At 39.1% G+C, this 14,322-nt stretch overlaps 1 protein-coding gene across 1 annotated transcript in view; it reads right to left on the bottom strand.

Annotated features, from left to right (window-relative positions):
• Positions 1-6,193: 6,193 nt before the first annotated feature.
• LOC306848474 (glutamine--fructose-6-phosphate aminotransferase [isomerizing] 1-like) overlaps positions 6,194-14,322 on the bottom strand; it is a 38,024-nt gene continuing 29,895 nt past the window's right edge. The window contains exons 16-18 of the mRNA XM_079383041.1: positions 13,936-14,103; positions 13,506-13,667; positions 6,194-7,978 (exon numbers count right to left, since the gene is read on the bottom strand). Of these exons, the coding sequence (XP_079239167.1) occupies positions 7,934-7,978; positions 13,506-13,667; positions 13,936-14,103 (375 nt within the window). The 3' untranslated portion in view covers positions 6,194-7,933. The remainder of the gene's footprint in view (positions 7,979-13,505; positions 13,668-13,935; positions 14,104-14,322) is intronic.

The raw sequence follows: 14,322 nt of genomic DNA, 5'->3' as shown, positions 1-14,322 counted from the left end.
CAGTATTTATGAGTGGCAAGTGCTGCCCTTTGGCACAACCTGCAGCCCCTGTTGCGCCATCTATGCTGTACAGCGCCATGCTTTGGACAACACACAACCTGATGACACCCTTAGATCCACAGTTGAACGGAACTTCTACGTAGACAACTGCCTCAAGAGCGTAAGGTTCCCGGATGATGCCAAACAGTTAGTGGATGATTTGCGTGGCCTCCTTGGCAGTGGTGGGTTTGAGATTCGACAATGGGCCTGCAATATGCCAAATGTCATTGATCACCTTCCTAGGGAGGCTCGATCAGACAACATTGAGCTTTGGCTATCACATGACAAAGTTGAACCTCAAGAATCCACTCTTGGTTTGAGATGGAACTATGACGCAGACCTCCTTGGTTACAAACACCGTCCAGTATCACGAACCAGACCTACTATGCGGCACATTTATAAGGTGACAGCAAGCCAGTATGACCCTCTGGGATTAATTCTTCCTTTCACCACCCGTGCTAAAATTCTGATTCAACAGTTGTGGAACAAACAAAGAGATTGGGATGATCCCATGTTACCAACAGACTTATTGAAAGCCTGGAACGAGTGGGAGAATGAGCTCCCCATCCTTTCTGAAGTTACTCTTCCGCGTTGCTATGTTTCAGCAGATATGGACAAACCCAATGTCACAAGACAAATTCACATCTTCTGTGACGCTTCAGAACAAGCATACGGCTCTGTGTCATACCTTAGAACTGAGGATGAAGATGGCAAAACTCAGCTTGCATTCCTGATCGCCAGATCCAAAGTTGCCCCCAAACGCAAACAAACTGTTCCTAGACTCGAGCTAAATGCAGCTCTTATTGGTGCCCAACTATCAAAGCTGCTTGAAAACGAACTCGCCATTGAAATCGACCGAGTGGTCTTGTGGTCTGATTCAACCACAGTTCTTTCATGGCTAAGATCTGAGTCCTGCACCTACAAAGTCTTCGTAGGGACTAGGATAGCAGAAATTCAAGACCTAACTGACCAACATGAATGGCGATACGTAAACTCTCCTAGGAACCCTGCAGATGATCTCACAAGGGGGCGCAGTTTAATAGAGCTTGTGACACCAAACAGATGGAGTCAAGGCCCACCATTCTTACTACAAGCCGAATCAGAGTGGCCAACTATGCCAATCCTTAAAACCCCTGAGGATGAGGTGGAAAGGAGAAAGGGTGTATTCTGTGGAGTCACAAGAATGCCAAATCGCTTAAACCCCAGTGATTACAGTTCCTGGAAAGACCTGGTTGAAGCCACAGTCCAGCACAGTCAAAGTGACTCAAACCATTCAAGTTCACCTGCAGCTAAAGACTATGTGACAGCCGAACGTCTCATCTTCCAAAATATCCAACAAGACAGCTTCCCAGAGGAATATGAACAACTAAAAACTGGTAAGCCTATATTAACTACGAGCCGCTTACTCACTTTAGCCCCAGAGTTTGATGAATCCAGTCAGCTTATACGGGTTGGAGGACGTCTACGTCGTGCTGAAGGTCTAGAACTCCAGACAATTCACCCAATAGTCCTAGATCCTCACCATTCAGCAACCAAACTACTCATACAGGACTATGACAGTAAGCTGTGTCACCCAGGACCGGAACGGGTATTTGCTGAAATGAGAAGAAATGTGTGGATACTAAGAGGTCGTGAGGCAGTCCGTAAATCCCAACACAACTGCATAGAATGTCGTAAGTGGAAGGCTAAACCTGAGGTCCCTAAAATGGCTGATTTACCTCCAGCACATCTGAGACTCCACAAACCTCCCTTTTACAGCACTGGTATGGATTGCTTTGGACCTTTCCAAATCAAGATAGGAAGACGCTGTGAAAAAAGATGGGGTATAATCTTCAAGTGTCTCACGACTCGATGTGTACACATTGACCTCCTCACATCTATAGACACAGATTCCTTCCTTATGGCTCTGAGAAGATTTATTGCACGCCGAGGCACCCCCTCTGAACTGCTGTCTGACCGAGGCACTAACTTCCAGGGTGGAGAGAGAGAGCTGAAAGAAGCCCTAACAAATTGTAGCCAAGAGCTTCAACAACATCTCGCCAAACAAAAAATCACATTCCGCTTTAACCCTCCTAATGCTCCCCACTTTGGTGGCATCTGGGAAAGGGAGATTCGATCCCTTAAAAACGCCCTCCGTACAGTGGTAGGTGCACAAACAGTGACAGAGGAAGTTCTTCAAACAGTGCTCATTGAGATAGAGGGAATTCTCAACAGTAAGCCCCTAGGATATGTCTCCTCCAACGTAGCTGACTTAGATCCAGTTACCCCAAATCTCCTGCTCATGGGGCGGCCAGACAGCTCTCTACCTCAAGTGACGTACCCTGCTAATGATCTCATAGGACGACGCAGATGGAGACAAAGCCAAGTCCTCACTGATCATTTCTGGTCAAGCTTTGTGAGATACTACTTGCCTAATCTCCAGTTACGACACAAATGGCATGCAGAGACAAAAAACCTTGCAGTTGGATCTGTCGTAATGTTGGTTGACCCTCAACTACCACGGGCCCTCTGGTTAATTGGGAGAGTGGTCAAAACATTCCCTGGAGCAGATGGACACGTAAGGTCTGCAGAGGTCAACGTTAAGGGTCGACTATATACGCGGCCTGTTACCCGTCTCATTAACCTACCAGAGATTGCCGATGAGAATGACACCAACGTCAAACCAACAGGCTCTTAACTTAAGATTCAGAAACAAATATGCCCTGCATATTTGGGGGCGGCGATGTTAAGGAGATCTAACCAATCAGAGACTACTTTAGTGGTGACGTTGAGAAAGCACGATAGGTGGCAAGCTGGAAACTTCCCGACCTATCCTGTCAGAGAGCGGAGTAAGAGAATGAACAAGTGTTCCAGAGTTCCTGATCTTAATCTTTGAAGTTTGCCTAGTTTGTGTGCGTTCATGCGAAATTGTAAGTCTATATACTTCCGTGTGATATTTAATGTGGTTATCCTACCATGTTGCGGCTTTGTTTTACAGAAATTATCGAGTTGTTTGTCTCCTCAGATTCTTCGAATGCATGCTGCCGTAGTTACCATAAATATAATAGATTGTGCATATAAAGTTATTTATTTTCCTTATTCTTTATGTATCATTGCTCTGATGCAACATACCTTAGTTAACAAATCTTTAGATATTACTTTGTCATAGGCTCCTTAATCCTGTTCATATACAACGATAACCCAGCACTTTATAATACACACGGAGAATTTGCAAATCCCTGTTATACATGCTAAATGCGCCATCTAAAGGGCAATTTAAGTATTGCGACTAAGTAAGAATTGTATTAGATAAATACCATGTATGTATGTTGTAATTATATCATTGTAATTTGTTTGTTTATTTGTTTATTTCAGACCACACACACTTTCAACAGTAAAGACAGAAATGTTTTGAATCCTGTACTGTGTTTTTACTGACACCCTGGGGCGAGCACAATTTACTAATCAGCACCTATAGTACAAACTTTCCTACAAGTACTTTGTAATGGTCACAATTAATATAGTATTTCTTCAAAAGAGATGCCTATTTATAGATTATACGATTTTACAGCTACACATCAAGGGGGCCAGAAATGTACAACCTGGAGTGGCACTGGAGTGGAGTGATTACAAAATGACTTTTGCTGCTCCACTAAAAAATATACAAACTATCTGACCAAATATGATCTGAAATGCAAGTTATTAACATCACATTTTTAGAACTGTTGTATAAAAACGAAATATCACAGTCAGCAGTCTTGTGATAATACACAATGTTATTGTTGTTACCACAGAAACATGGTTGAACACAATTTCTAAAACATTTTGATAGGCCAAAATTTGTTTCACAGGAAATGTGTTCCATTATTAACGTCTCCCTGCTGATTTAAATGAATTATTACTTAAAGGGCAACCAGGCCAATATAATATTTACATTTATGTTCCTGGCAGACGTTGCATCCAAACGAGAAATGACTGTGGCTGGAGAAAGAGTGAATTTACCCACCCAAGGGAGTTAAACGGAGCTCAGACTTGGCAGTTTACCCATACTGACAAAGTGATCGCATATGAAGTGGATGGCATGTCAGTGCTGAGTTGCTGTGAGTGACAGGCCTTTCTTTCTTTAGACATTCAGCAGAGTTTGCATTCAGCATCATACTCCCTGACCCACTTTCTGCTCTGGCCAATAAAGCAATCCAGTCATCAACAAGCATGACGCAGGCAGCTCCAATCCATCCACACTGCCAAGAGTCAAGAGCTTAAATGTTTTCCTGCTCTTGAAGAACAACACTTTATAAAGTCTTACAGCTCACATCATCAAAACTCTGGTTACTATTTGGCATCAAAGGAGCGGAAAGTAGTGCGAGTCCATGGCTTCAGTGGAGTGGGAGATCTCCATGTTTGTGTAAATGTCATTGCATGCACAAAAGCTTCTTTATAGTGGAAAATGGTTCTTTAAGACACTGGCACACCGGTGGGCCCACTTGTTATTACATGTTTATAACAGTAAGACATTAGTCTAAACCTACAGTAATCTTGACAAGCTGTGTATCATTTGAAAGCTTACAGACTCTAGTTTTATTTTATTTTTTTCATGACTGCTTTTTGATATATGGGACCCTGGACCACAAAACCAGTCTTAAGTCACTGGGGTATATTTGCAGCAATAGCCAAAAATACAATGTACGGGTCAAAATTATTAATTTTACTTTTATGCCAAAAAATCATTAGGACATTAAGTAAAGATCATGTTCAATGAAGATGTTTTGTAAATTTCAAATGTTTTGTAATATCAAAACTTAATTTTTGATTAGTAATATGCATTGCATATACAGTTAGGCAAAAAAACCTCTTAATTTTAATGTCAAGAGTTCAAAAGATAACATCCATTCTATTTTTATTTTTTTGAGAAAGAAATTCTAAAAATGTTTTGAATATAAAGCCAGATCCTCCGTTTGTGATGCAGTGCAAACTATAACGCACATCCAGGGTATCGCCGCATGTTTTTAATGTGTTAAAGGTTGAATTCAAATCAAATATACTCAAATATCAAAATATCCAATACTTGTTGATTAATCAAACTGAGTATTACATCGTCAGACCACTAGAACTGCTCCATATCCTCTATCCAACTCTTTATGAACTGATATTCAGTTCAGCACAGTACAAAACTATTTTTTTGCAAAGCAGAAATCATTCTTTTTAGATTAAATTTAGCATAGCATTAATTGTTAACCCCAAGATTTTGAAATATTACAGAATGTGACCGCTATGAAGTAACATCGTTTGGACCTTTCTATAGCATGAGAAGAAAATTTAATTCCTTTTTCTTTTTTTTAATTTTGACTTCATTTGTCGTTAAAACTTTCTTGGTTTCTACAAACATTGTAAATTAATAAAATTCCACATCTAGCTAGTCTAAAAGTAATAGGCTAAATTTTAAATGTATAGATTTTAATGTTTATTTTTTGATGTGAATTGCCTATGAAAAGAAAAAAAGGCTTGCATAATATTTCGTTTAATTTTAATACAAGGACTTCAATTTCAATGGCCATTTGCTGAGAGCATTTCGTCCTACTGTGCGACTACGCCAAAGTTGAATAAAAGCAACCAGAGTGTGAGAAAGACTTGATGTTTTATTAACTCTTTTCATAACTTCTAATCCTATACACACACATCCAAAACATATCACGAGATGCTTCATCCTTTAAACGGTGATTAAGGCCTTGATGCCGAACATCCTTTTGCTGGATGTGGATGGAAGAACTGATCTGAAAAAAAAAGTAACTACGAACCACACAGACCTTCAAGATGAAAGATAAAGCTACACTTATTTAAGATGCTATTGTAAAATCTAAACGCAAAGCCGCCGATTGCTCCACCAACCAAAGTGCAATGCTAGTATATTAGCCTGTGAAATAAATATATTAAAACCCTTTCCATGAGTTGCATAACTTAATCATTTCCAAAATACAACAAAAATATAAAAACAGGACTATAATCGTACCTTCAGAGCTATTGCCCCACATGACCCTTCTTCAACCTTTGGTTACATGCCATTAATAATAGATATTTTTGGTTCATCATGCCCATCTGGTGCTTTGAACAAAAGATTCAGAAGATAGATCTTTAGTTATATTGATTTTATGCACAACAAAAAAGAACTATATTTGGATCAAAGAAAGTACATAAGCATTTTAATTGCAAATAATGTAGTATATAAAATATAACCCTTCTATACCCGATAAAACAAAATATAAGAGAGACAAAAGACAATAAAATGGTCCCATGGAAACAATCATAACTGTCGGTGGCGTTGTATGGGGCAGGCTCTATGTAACAGTACACTCATTTGGCAGCACTACTGTAAACTCCTCTCTGTAACAAGGCCTCTGAAGTTTCTACAATAAAGGAATAAAAAAAAAAATGGAAGCCAAAAAGTTCATGTATATATTTCAAGTACACAAGTGTACCTTCGGATGAATCTCAGTAACTGATTATTATAAATACGATACCCTTACAGAAACTACAGGCACAGTAGTGCAGTGATTCACTACAATCACTACTTTGGGTTCAAAACTTCCTGAACCGACTTTCTGTGGGAAGCAAAGGTGATCCTTCAAAATCCAATTTTCAAACATCCCGTTCTCTTCATGTAAACATTTCATTTTAGACGTTTACCATATCAGAAGATCTCCTTCTGCTACATCAAACCAAACGTGACCAATTCTATCACCCAATTTGGCAAAAGCACATAGAAACTTCACTAAAAACAAGATCAGATAATTCACTTCATGTTTGACCCTTCATGTAGACGACAGGGGATTGTAGTGCTTTAATCTGACTGTAACCTTAATATTTTACCTTACTTTCTGGCAGGTTTTCATTCAGTTCTTTGCAACAAGAATAAAAATGAAAATCTTAGTTTATTTATCATTAGTTATTTGCATTTTTTAAATGCATTTATGAGTCTAGGTTCATTTTAATTGATAAAATTAACCTACTATCCATTGTTTACACATTTACTCTTAAATAAAAGAAGTATTGAACCATATTGTAAACTATTACCCTAGAAATTAATGTTCAGGTTTATACATTTTACCCTAGAAAATGAATAAACCGTTCAAATTATGTATTAAAATCTCAAAGCAATGTATTGAGAAGACTCCAGTGAACATCAACATCAGTTCAATAAATAGCCTACCGATTTGAATAGAGTCATTGTGTCAAAGCTCCTACAGGCCACAGAAGCTTAACTATGGAAATCTCCACGGATATGAAATTCCAGACGATTAAAAGTCATCCCAGGAAAAATATGCTCATCAGTAACAAGTACATCCCCTTAAATAGCAGCAAACTGGATAAACAAAATATTGTGCAAACTACCACAAAACACTGATTCACAGCTTCGTTTTAGTGCCACATATCACTAGAATTGTGGGGTTTTTTTTTCATAAGTACAGCTAATGGAGAGTTATGAGGCTCTTGAGTCACTTATCTTTGCTACACAAATGCTTGTGTATTTGATGAGAAAAATCTAGAAGTCTTTCTGGGTCAAATTAATATTTTGGGCAGAGCAAACAAACAATCAAAAGCTATAAGATGAATGTGTTAAAGGCCGCATCAAGTGATATTGAGTTACGAGTACAGCTCTTATACCGCCGCCCCATACTACGCCACCACAAAAAAAACAAAAAAACATTCCAGATAACAGCAACGATATGAAACTTCCAGGTATACGGAGGTACACTTCAGGTTCTTTAGGATCAAGAAAGTTGGCATGTATAAAACCCTCTCTTCAATTGTCTTCATGTCTTTGATAGTCTGTACTAGTGAGAGTGTGAGTGTGAGTGTGAGTGTGAGTGTGAGTGCGAGTGAGAGTGTGTGTGTGTGTGTGGCATCGATCAGGAAGTGATTACTCAACAGTCACAGACTTGGCCAGGTTTCTTGGGCAATCAACCTGTGTAGAGCAAGAAAAGAAGATTAATAAAAACAACGCACTATGTAATATGGCATAATATGTACTGAACATTAATTTTTAATTTGATAGAGTTTATAAGCTTTGAATGGTTAAATGCAAATACATCTGTAATTAATTTATTTAAATACATTTAGAATTACACTGTTGACCCATCCCTTACACCTTAACCCACCCTTAAACCTACCCACACCACCAAACCTGTCCCTAACCTTACCCGTATCCCACCTCAATAGCAGCAAAAGTGTTTTGCAATACAATATGAACACAATAAGTACATTGTACTTAGTTTTTGATGCAAGTACAAAGTAGTTAAGGCCACTTAAAGTGGGACCATTCTGCCTGTTCGTTTACATGATGATGGCGTTTTGGGGGACTGAAAACTAGGGCTGGGCGATATATTGCATGCAATATGCATGCAGATCTCGTCAGTAAAGCCGGTTCCTTGATTAGCGCTAAATATCCATCCCCTGCTTTCAAATGTAGCGGCATTTAATACACGGAGCCGTAGTTCACTGACAAGCTACGCAATATCGCAATATGCTTTGATAATGAATGCGATATTGCGTAGCTTGTCAGTGAACTACTGCTTTGATAATGAATGCGATATTGTGTAGCTTGTCAGTGAACTACTGCTTTGATAATGAATGCGATATTGTGTAGCTTGTCAGTGAACTACAGCTTCAATAATGAATGCGATATTGCGTAGCTTGTCAGTGAACTACTGCTTCGATAATGAATGCGATATTGCGTAGCTTGTCAGTGAACTACTGCTTCGATAATGAATGCGATATTGCGTAGCTTGTCAGTGAAGTACAGCTTCGATAATGAATGCGATATTGCGTAGCTTGTCAGTGAAGTACAGCTTCGATAATGAATGCGATATTGCGTAGCTTGTCAGTGAACTACAGCTTCGATAATGAATGCGATATTGCGTAGCTTGTCAGTGAACTACAGCTTCGATAATGAATGCGATATTGCGTAGCTTGTCAGTGAACTACAGCTTCGATAATGAATGCGATATTGCGTAGCTTGTCAGTGAACTACAGCTTCGATAATGAATGCGATATTGCGTAGCTTGTCAGTGAAGTACAGCTTCGATAATGAATGCGATATTGCGTAGCTTGTCAGTGAACTACTGCTTCGATAATGAATGCGATATTGCGTAGCTTGTCAGTGAAGTACAGCTTCGATAATGAATGCGATATTGGGTAGCTTGTCAGTGAACTACAGCTTCGATAATGAATGCGATATTGCGTGGCTTGTCAGTGAACTACAGCTTCGATAATGAATGCGATATTGGGTAGCTTGTCAGTGAACTACTGCTTTGATAATGAATGCGATATTGTGTAGCTTGTCAGTGAACTACTGCTTTGATAATGAATGCGATATTGTGTAGCTTGTCAGTGAACTACAGCTTCAATAATGAATGCGATATTGCGTAGCTTGTCAGTGAACTACTGCTTCGATAATGAATGCGATATTGCGTAGCTTGTCAGTGAACTACTGCTTCGATAATGAATGCGATATTGCGTAGCTTGTCAGTGAAGTACAGCTTCGATAATGAATGCGATATTGCGTAGCTTGTCAGTGAAGTACAGCTTCGATAATGAATGCGATATTGCGTAGCTTGTCAGTGAAGTACAGCTTCGATAATGAATGCGATATTGCGTAGCTTGTCAGTGAAGTACAGCTTCGATAATGAATGCGATATTGCGTAGCTTGTCAGTGAAGTACAGCTTCGATAATGAATGCGATATTGCGTAGCTTGTCAGTGAAGTACAGCTTCGATAATGAATGCGATATTGCGTAGCTTGTCAGTGAAGTACAGCTTCGATAATGAATGCGATATTGCGTAGCTTGTCAGTGAAGTACAGCTTCGATAATGAATGCGATATTGCGTAGCTTGTCAGTGAAGTACAGCTTCGATAATGAATGCGATATTGCGTAGCTTGTCAGTGAAGTACAGCTTCGATAATGAATGCGATATTGCGTAGCTTGTCAGTGAACTACAGCTTCGATAATGAATGCGATATTGCGTAGCTTGTCAGTGAAGTACAGCTTCGATAATGAATGCGATATTGCGTAGCTTGTCAGTGAAGTACAGCTTCGATAATGAATGCGATATTGCGTAGCTTGTCAGTAAAGTACAGCTTCGATAATGAATGCGATATTGCGTAGCTTGTCAGTGAAGTACAGCTTCGATAATGAATGCGATATTGCGTAGCTTGTCAGTGAACTACAGCTTCGATAATGAATGCGATATTGCGTAGCTTGTCAGTGAACTACAGCTTCGATAATGAATGCGATATTGCGTAGCTTGTCAGTGAACTACAGCTTCGATAATGAATGCGATATTGCGTAGCTTGTCAGTGAACTACAGCTTCGATAATGAATGCGATATTGCGTAGCTTGTCAGTGAAGTACAGCTTCGATAATGAATGCGATATTGCGTAGCTTGTCAGTGAAGTACAGCTTCGATAATGAATGCGATATTGCGTAGCTTGTCAGTGAAGTACAGCTTCGATAATGAATGCGATATTGCGTAGCTTGTCAGTAAAGTACAGCTTCGATAATGAATGCGATATTGCGTAGCTTGTCAGTGAAGTACAGCTTCGATAATGAATGCGATATTGCGTAGCTTGTCAGTGAACTACAGCTTCGATAATGAATGCGATATTGCGTAGCTTGTCAGTGAACTACAGCTTCGATAATGAATGCGATATTGCGTAGCTTGTCAGTGAACTACAGCTTCGATAATGAATGCGATATTGCGTAGCTTGTCAGTGAACTACAGCTTCGATAATGAATGCGATATTGCGTAGCTTGTCAGTGAAGTACAGCTTCGATAATGAATGCGATATTGCGTAGCTTGTCAGTGAACTACTGCTTCGATAATGAATGCGATATTGCGTAGCTTGTCAGTGAAGTACAGCTTCGATAATGAATGCGATATTGGGTAGCTTGTCAGTGAACTACAGCTTCGATAATGAATGCGATATTGCGTGGCTTGTCAGTGAACTACAGCTTCGATAATGAATGCGATATTGGGTAGCTTGTCAGTGAACTACTGCTTTGATAATGAATGCGATATTGCGTAGCTTGTCAGTGAAGTACAGCTTCGATAATGAATGCGATATTGCGTAGCTTGTCAGTGAAGTACAGCTTCGATAATGAATGCGATATTGCGTAGCTTGTCAGTGAACTACTGCTTTGATAATGAATGCGATATTGTGTAGCTTGTCAGTGAACTACAGCTTCGATAATGAATGCGATATTGCGTAGCTTGTCAGTGAAGTACAGCTTCGATAATGAATGCGATATTGCGTAGCTTGTCAGTGAAGTACAGCTTCGATAATGAATGCGATATTGCGTAGCTTGTCAGTGAAGTACGGCTTTGATAATGAATGCGATATTGCGTAGCTTGTCAGTGAACTACAGCTTCGATAATGAATGCGATATTGCGTAGCTTGTCAGTGAAGTACAGCTTTGATAATGAATGCGATATTGCGTAGCTTGTCAGTGAAGTACAGCTTCGATAATGAATGCGATATTGCGTAGCTTGTCAGTGAAGTACAGCTTCGATAATGAATGCGATATTGCGTAGCTTGTCAGTGAACTACTGATTTGATAATGAATGCGATATTGCGTAGCTTGTCAGTGAAGTACAGCTTCGATAATGAATGTGATATTGCGTAGCTTGTCAGTGAACTACAGCTTCGATAATGAATGCGATATTGCGTAGCTTGTCAGTGAACTACTGCTTTGATAATGAATGCGATATTGCGTAGCTTGTCAGTGAAGTACAGCTTCGATAATGAATGCGATATTGCGTAGCTTGTCAGTGAAGTACAGCTTCGATAATGAATGCGATATTGCGTAGCTTGTCAGTGAAGTACAGCTTCGATAATGAATGCGATATTGCGTAGCTTGTCAGTGAACTACTGCTTTGATAATGAATGCGATATTGCGTAGCTTGTCAGTGAAGTACAGCTTCGATAATGATTGCGATATTGTGTAGCTTGTCAGTGAAGTACAGCTTCCATAATGAATGCGATATTGCGTAGCTTGTCAGTGAACTATCGCATGCAATATGTTGCCCAGCCCTACTGAAAACGCATAAATTTGAAAACGGGTTTCAAAGTGGAAGTTTTTAATAACAGCACTGATATGGTTTCTGTGTAAACACCCAATACGGGAATCTTTGAAAACGGTGACGTCATGCGCGTGTGGATTTCCTTCACCAATATTACAACCAACAGCAGAGAAGCATCATACACATCATTTTATCGTCACTAACCTACAGGTACTGTTTACTAACGAGGTTACAGCACCAACTACTGACCTGGCATACGTAATACAACGCAAATCGTTTTGAAAACGTTGTCGTGTATGCGTGAAACTTTAAAAACACAAGGGAAAATCTTTTCCGTTTTGACTACATCATTGTCGAGTAAACGTAGCCTTACGTAGCCTTAGATTGGAGTTTAGGTTGTCCATTAAATGTCCATTGTAAATCTGTTGGGTGGATCTGGGTTTATTCAAACAGCTTTTTATAGTTTGTTTGATTCAAACAGCATTTCATAGCATATTTATATTTTATAGTTCAGGGCTCATTTTTTTCTGTTTAAGACAGTATTATAGATTTTATTTGCAGACTTTATTTATTTATTTTCTTGTAAAGTCTAATATGGTCCCCTATTTAAGGCTTTTTTTTTTTACAATCGTTAAGGGCACACTTCTCAATACTTCGGTCACTTAGGTCACAAAACTCTTCACATAGTTCTCCGAAACAAGCTTTCATCTTGGCACAGCAGTTAACTGCACATTCTTAATGCACTAAAACTACCAAAACACTTCATACATGTCTCGAATCAACTCATTCTTCCATAACACTAGCAAAGATTGTCAACCAACAATTGAAAAAAACAAAAAAGCAATGATCTAAAAAACCCACTAACAACAGGAAGTACATTTATAAAATTTCATTACAAAACAAGAATGACACCTTTATTATTATTATTATTAATAAATTACTAATACATGATTTATATTTCAATAATGTATTACTGTGGAATTGTAGTAAATTGCGGTCTTGTTCACTGTTGTATTATGTAAGGTTTTGAACAGTATGTAAACGTGCAAATTGGTCTGTAGGTATATAGAGGTTTGGTGGTGTTTGAGTCTGAGTGAGAAAAGAATTCATGTAATAAGAAACATGTAGTCACTGAAATCATTTTGTGCCAAAGAAATTACAAATGATTCACAGTTTAACCTGCATAGACTGCTGTTGTGCTCACTGTGTGACAAATGTGACCTAAGTATTGACAAATGTGTCCAAGTGATTGTTAAAAAAAAACCAACACTTTAAATTTAGAACATTTAAAATAGCTTTTGTGTAGAAATTCAAGTATTTACTGTCATTTTTGATTGATTTAATGCGTCATTGCTGAATAATAGCATTTATTTATCAGGAGGTGAGATGAAAGCGAGTGGATGAGAGACTCACGTCGTATCCACGGAGCACAGCGAGGTGGAAGGACAGCAGCTGTAGCGGGATAACGCTGAGGATTCCCTGCAGACAGTCCACACTGTGAGGCACTTTGATGCTGCGGCTGGAGCTTTTGATGGTCTCATAGTCGTCCTTACCACAGATCATGATCGGACGGCCCTACAACAGCAACATAACCACATCCTCTTAAACAGAGGAAAAACAGCAGAGATGGCTAGGACAGTCTCTATATAGGAAGCTTTTAATTCAATCTGTCCTTACCTGTTTTTGGCATACTTAATTGTGATTGGTCGGCCACTTGATTTACAGCGTAAATAATCATTGTACCTCTGAATTTTAAACTATTTCATATCTTACAAGCAGTAGCATTACCCTCAGGACATGCAAATCTAGTAATGATAAATGTGAACATTTGAATGGCTCTTACCTGTCTCGCCACGACCTGCTGCAGTGCGTTCTGGCACTTAAAGTATGTGTGGTCTCTCATGATGATCATGATGACAGGCATGAGTTTGTCCACTAGAGCCAGCGGCCCGTGCTTCAGCTCTCCAGCCAAAATCCCCTCTGAATGCATGTACGTGATCTCCTTAATTTTCTAAATGACACACAAACACAAGCTTTAAGATGGGAAGACAGACTAGATGGGAACTGTTAAACAAATACAAATAAAACAAAACAGGCAAACTAAAGCAAAAAGAAAGGCAAGGCAAACAAACCAAAACAAAAAGTAAAAGCAAAAGCAAAGATAAAAAGTAAAAGCAAAACAAAAGGAAAATGAAGAAAATTCAAAAGCAAAACCAAAGCACAGCACAGT

This window comes from Barbus barbus, assembly GCF_936440315.1.
Source record: "Barbus barbus genome assembly, chromosome: 28".
Classification (NCBI taxonomy): domain Eukaryota; kingdom Metazoa; phylum Chordata; class Actinopteri; order Cypriniformes; family Cyprinidae; genus Barbus; species Barbus barbus.
The sequence above is the reverse complement of the archived record's forward strand: the minus strand, read 5'-3'. Positions and strand labels throughout refer to the sequence as shown.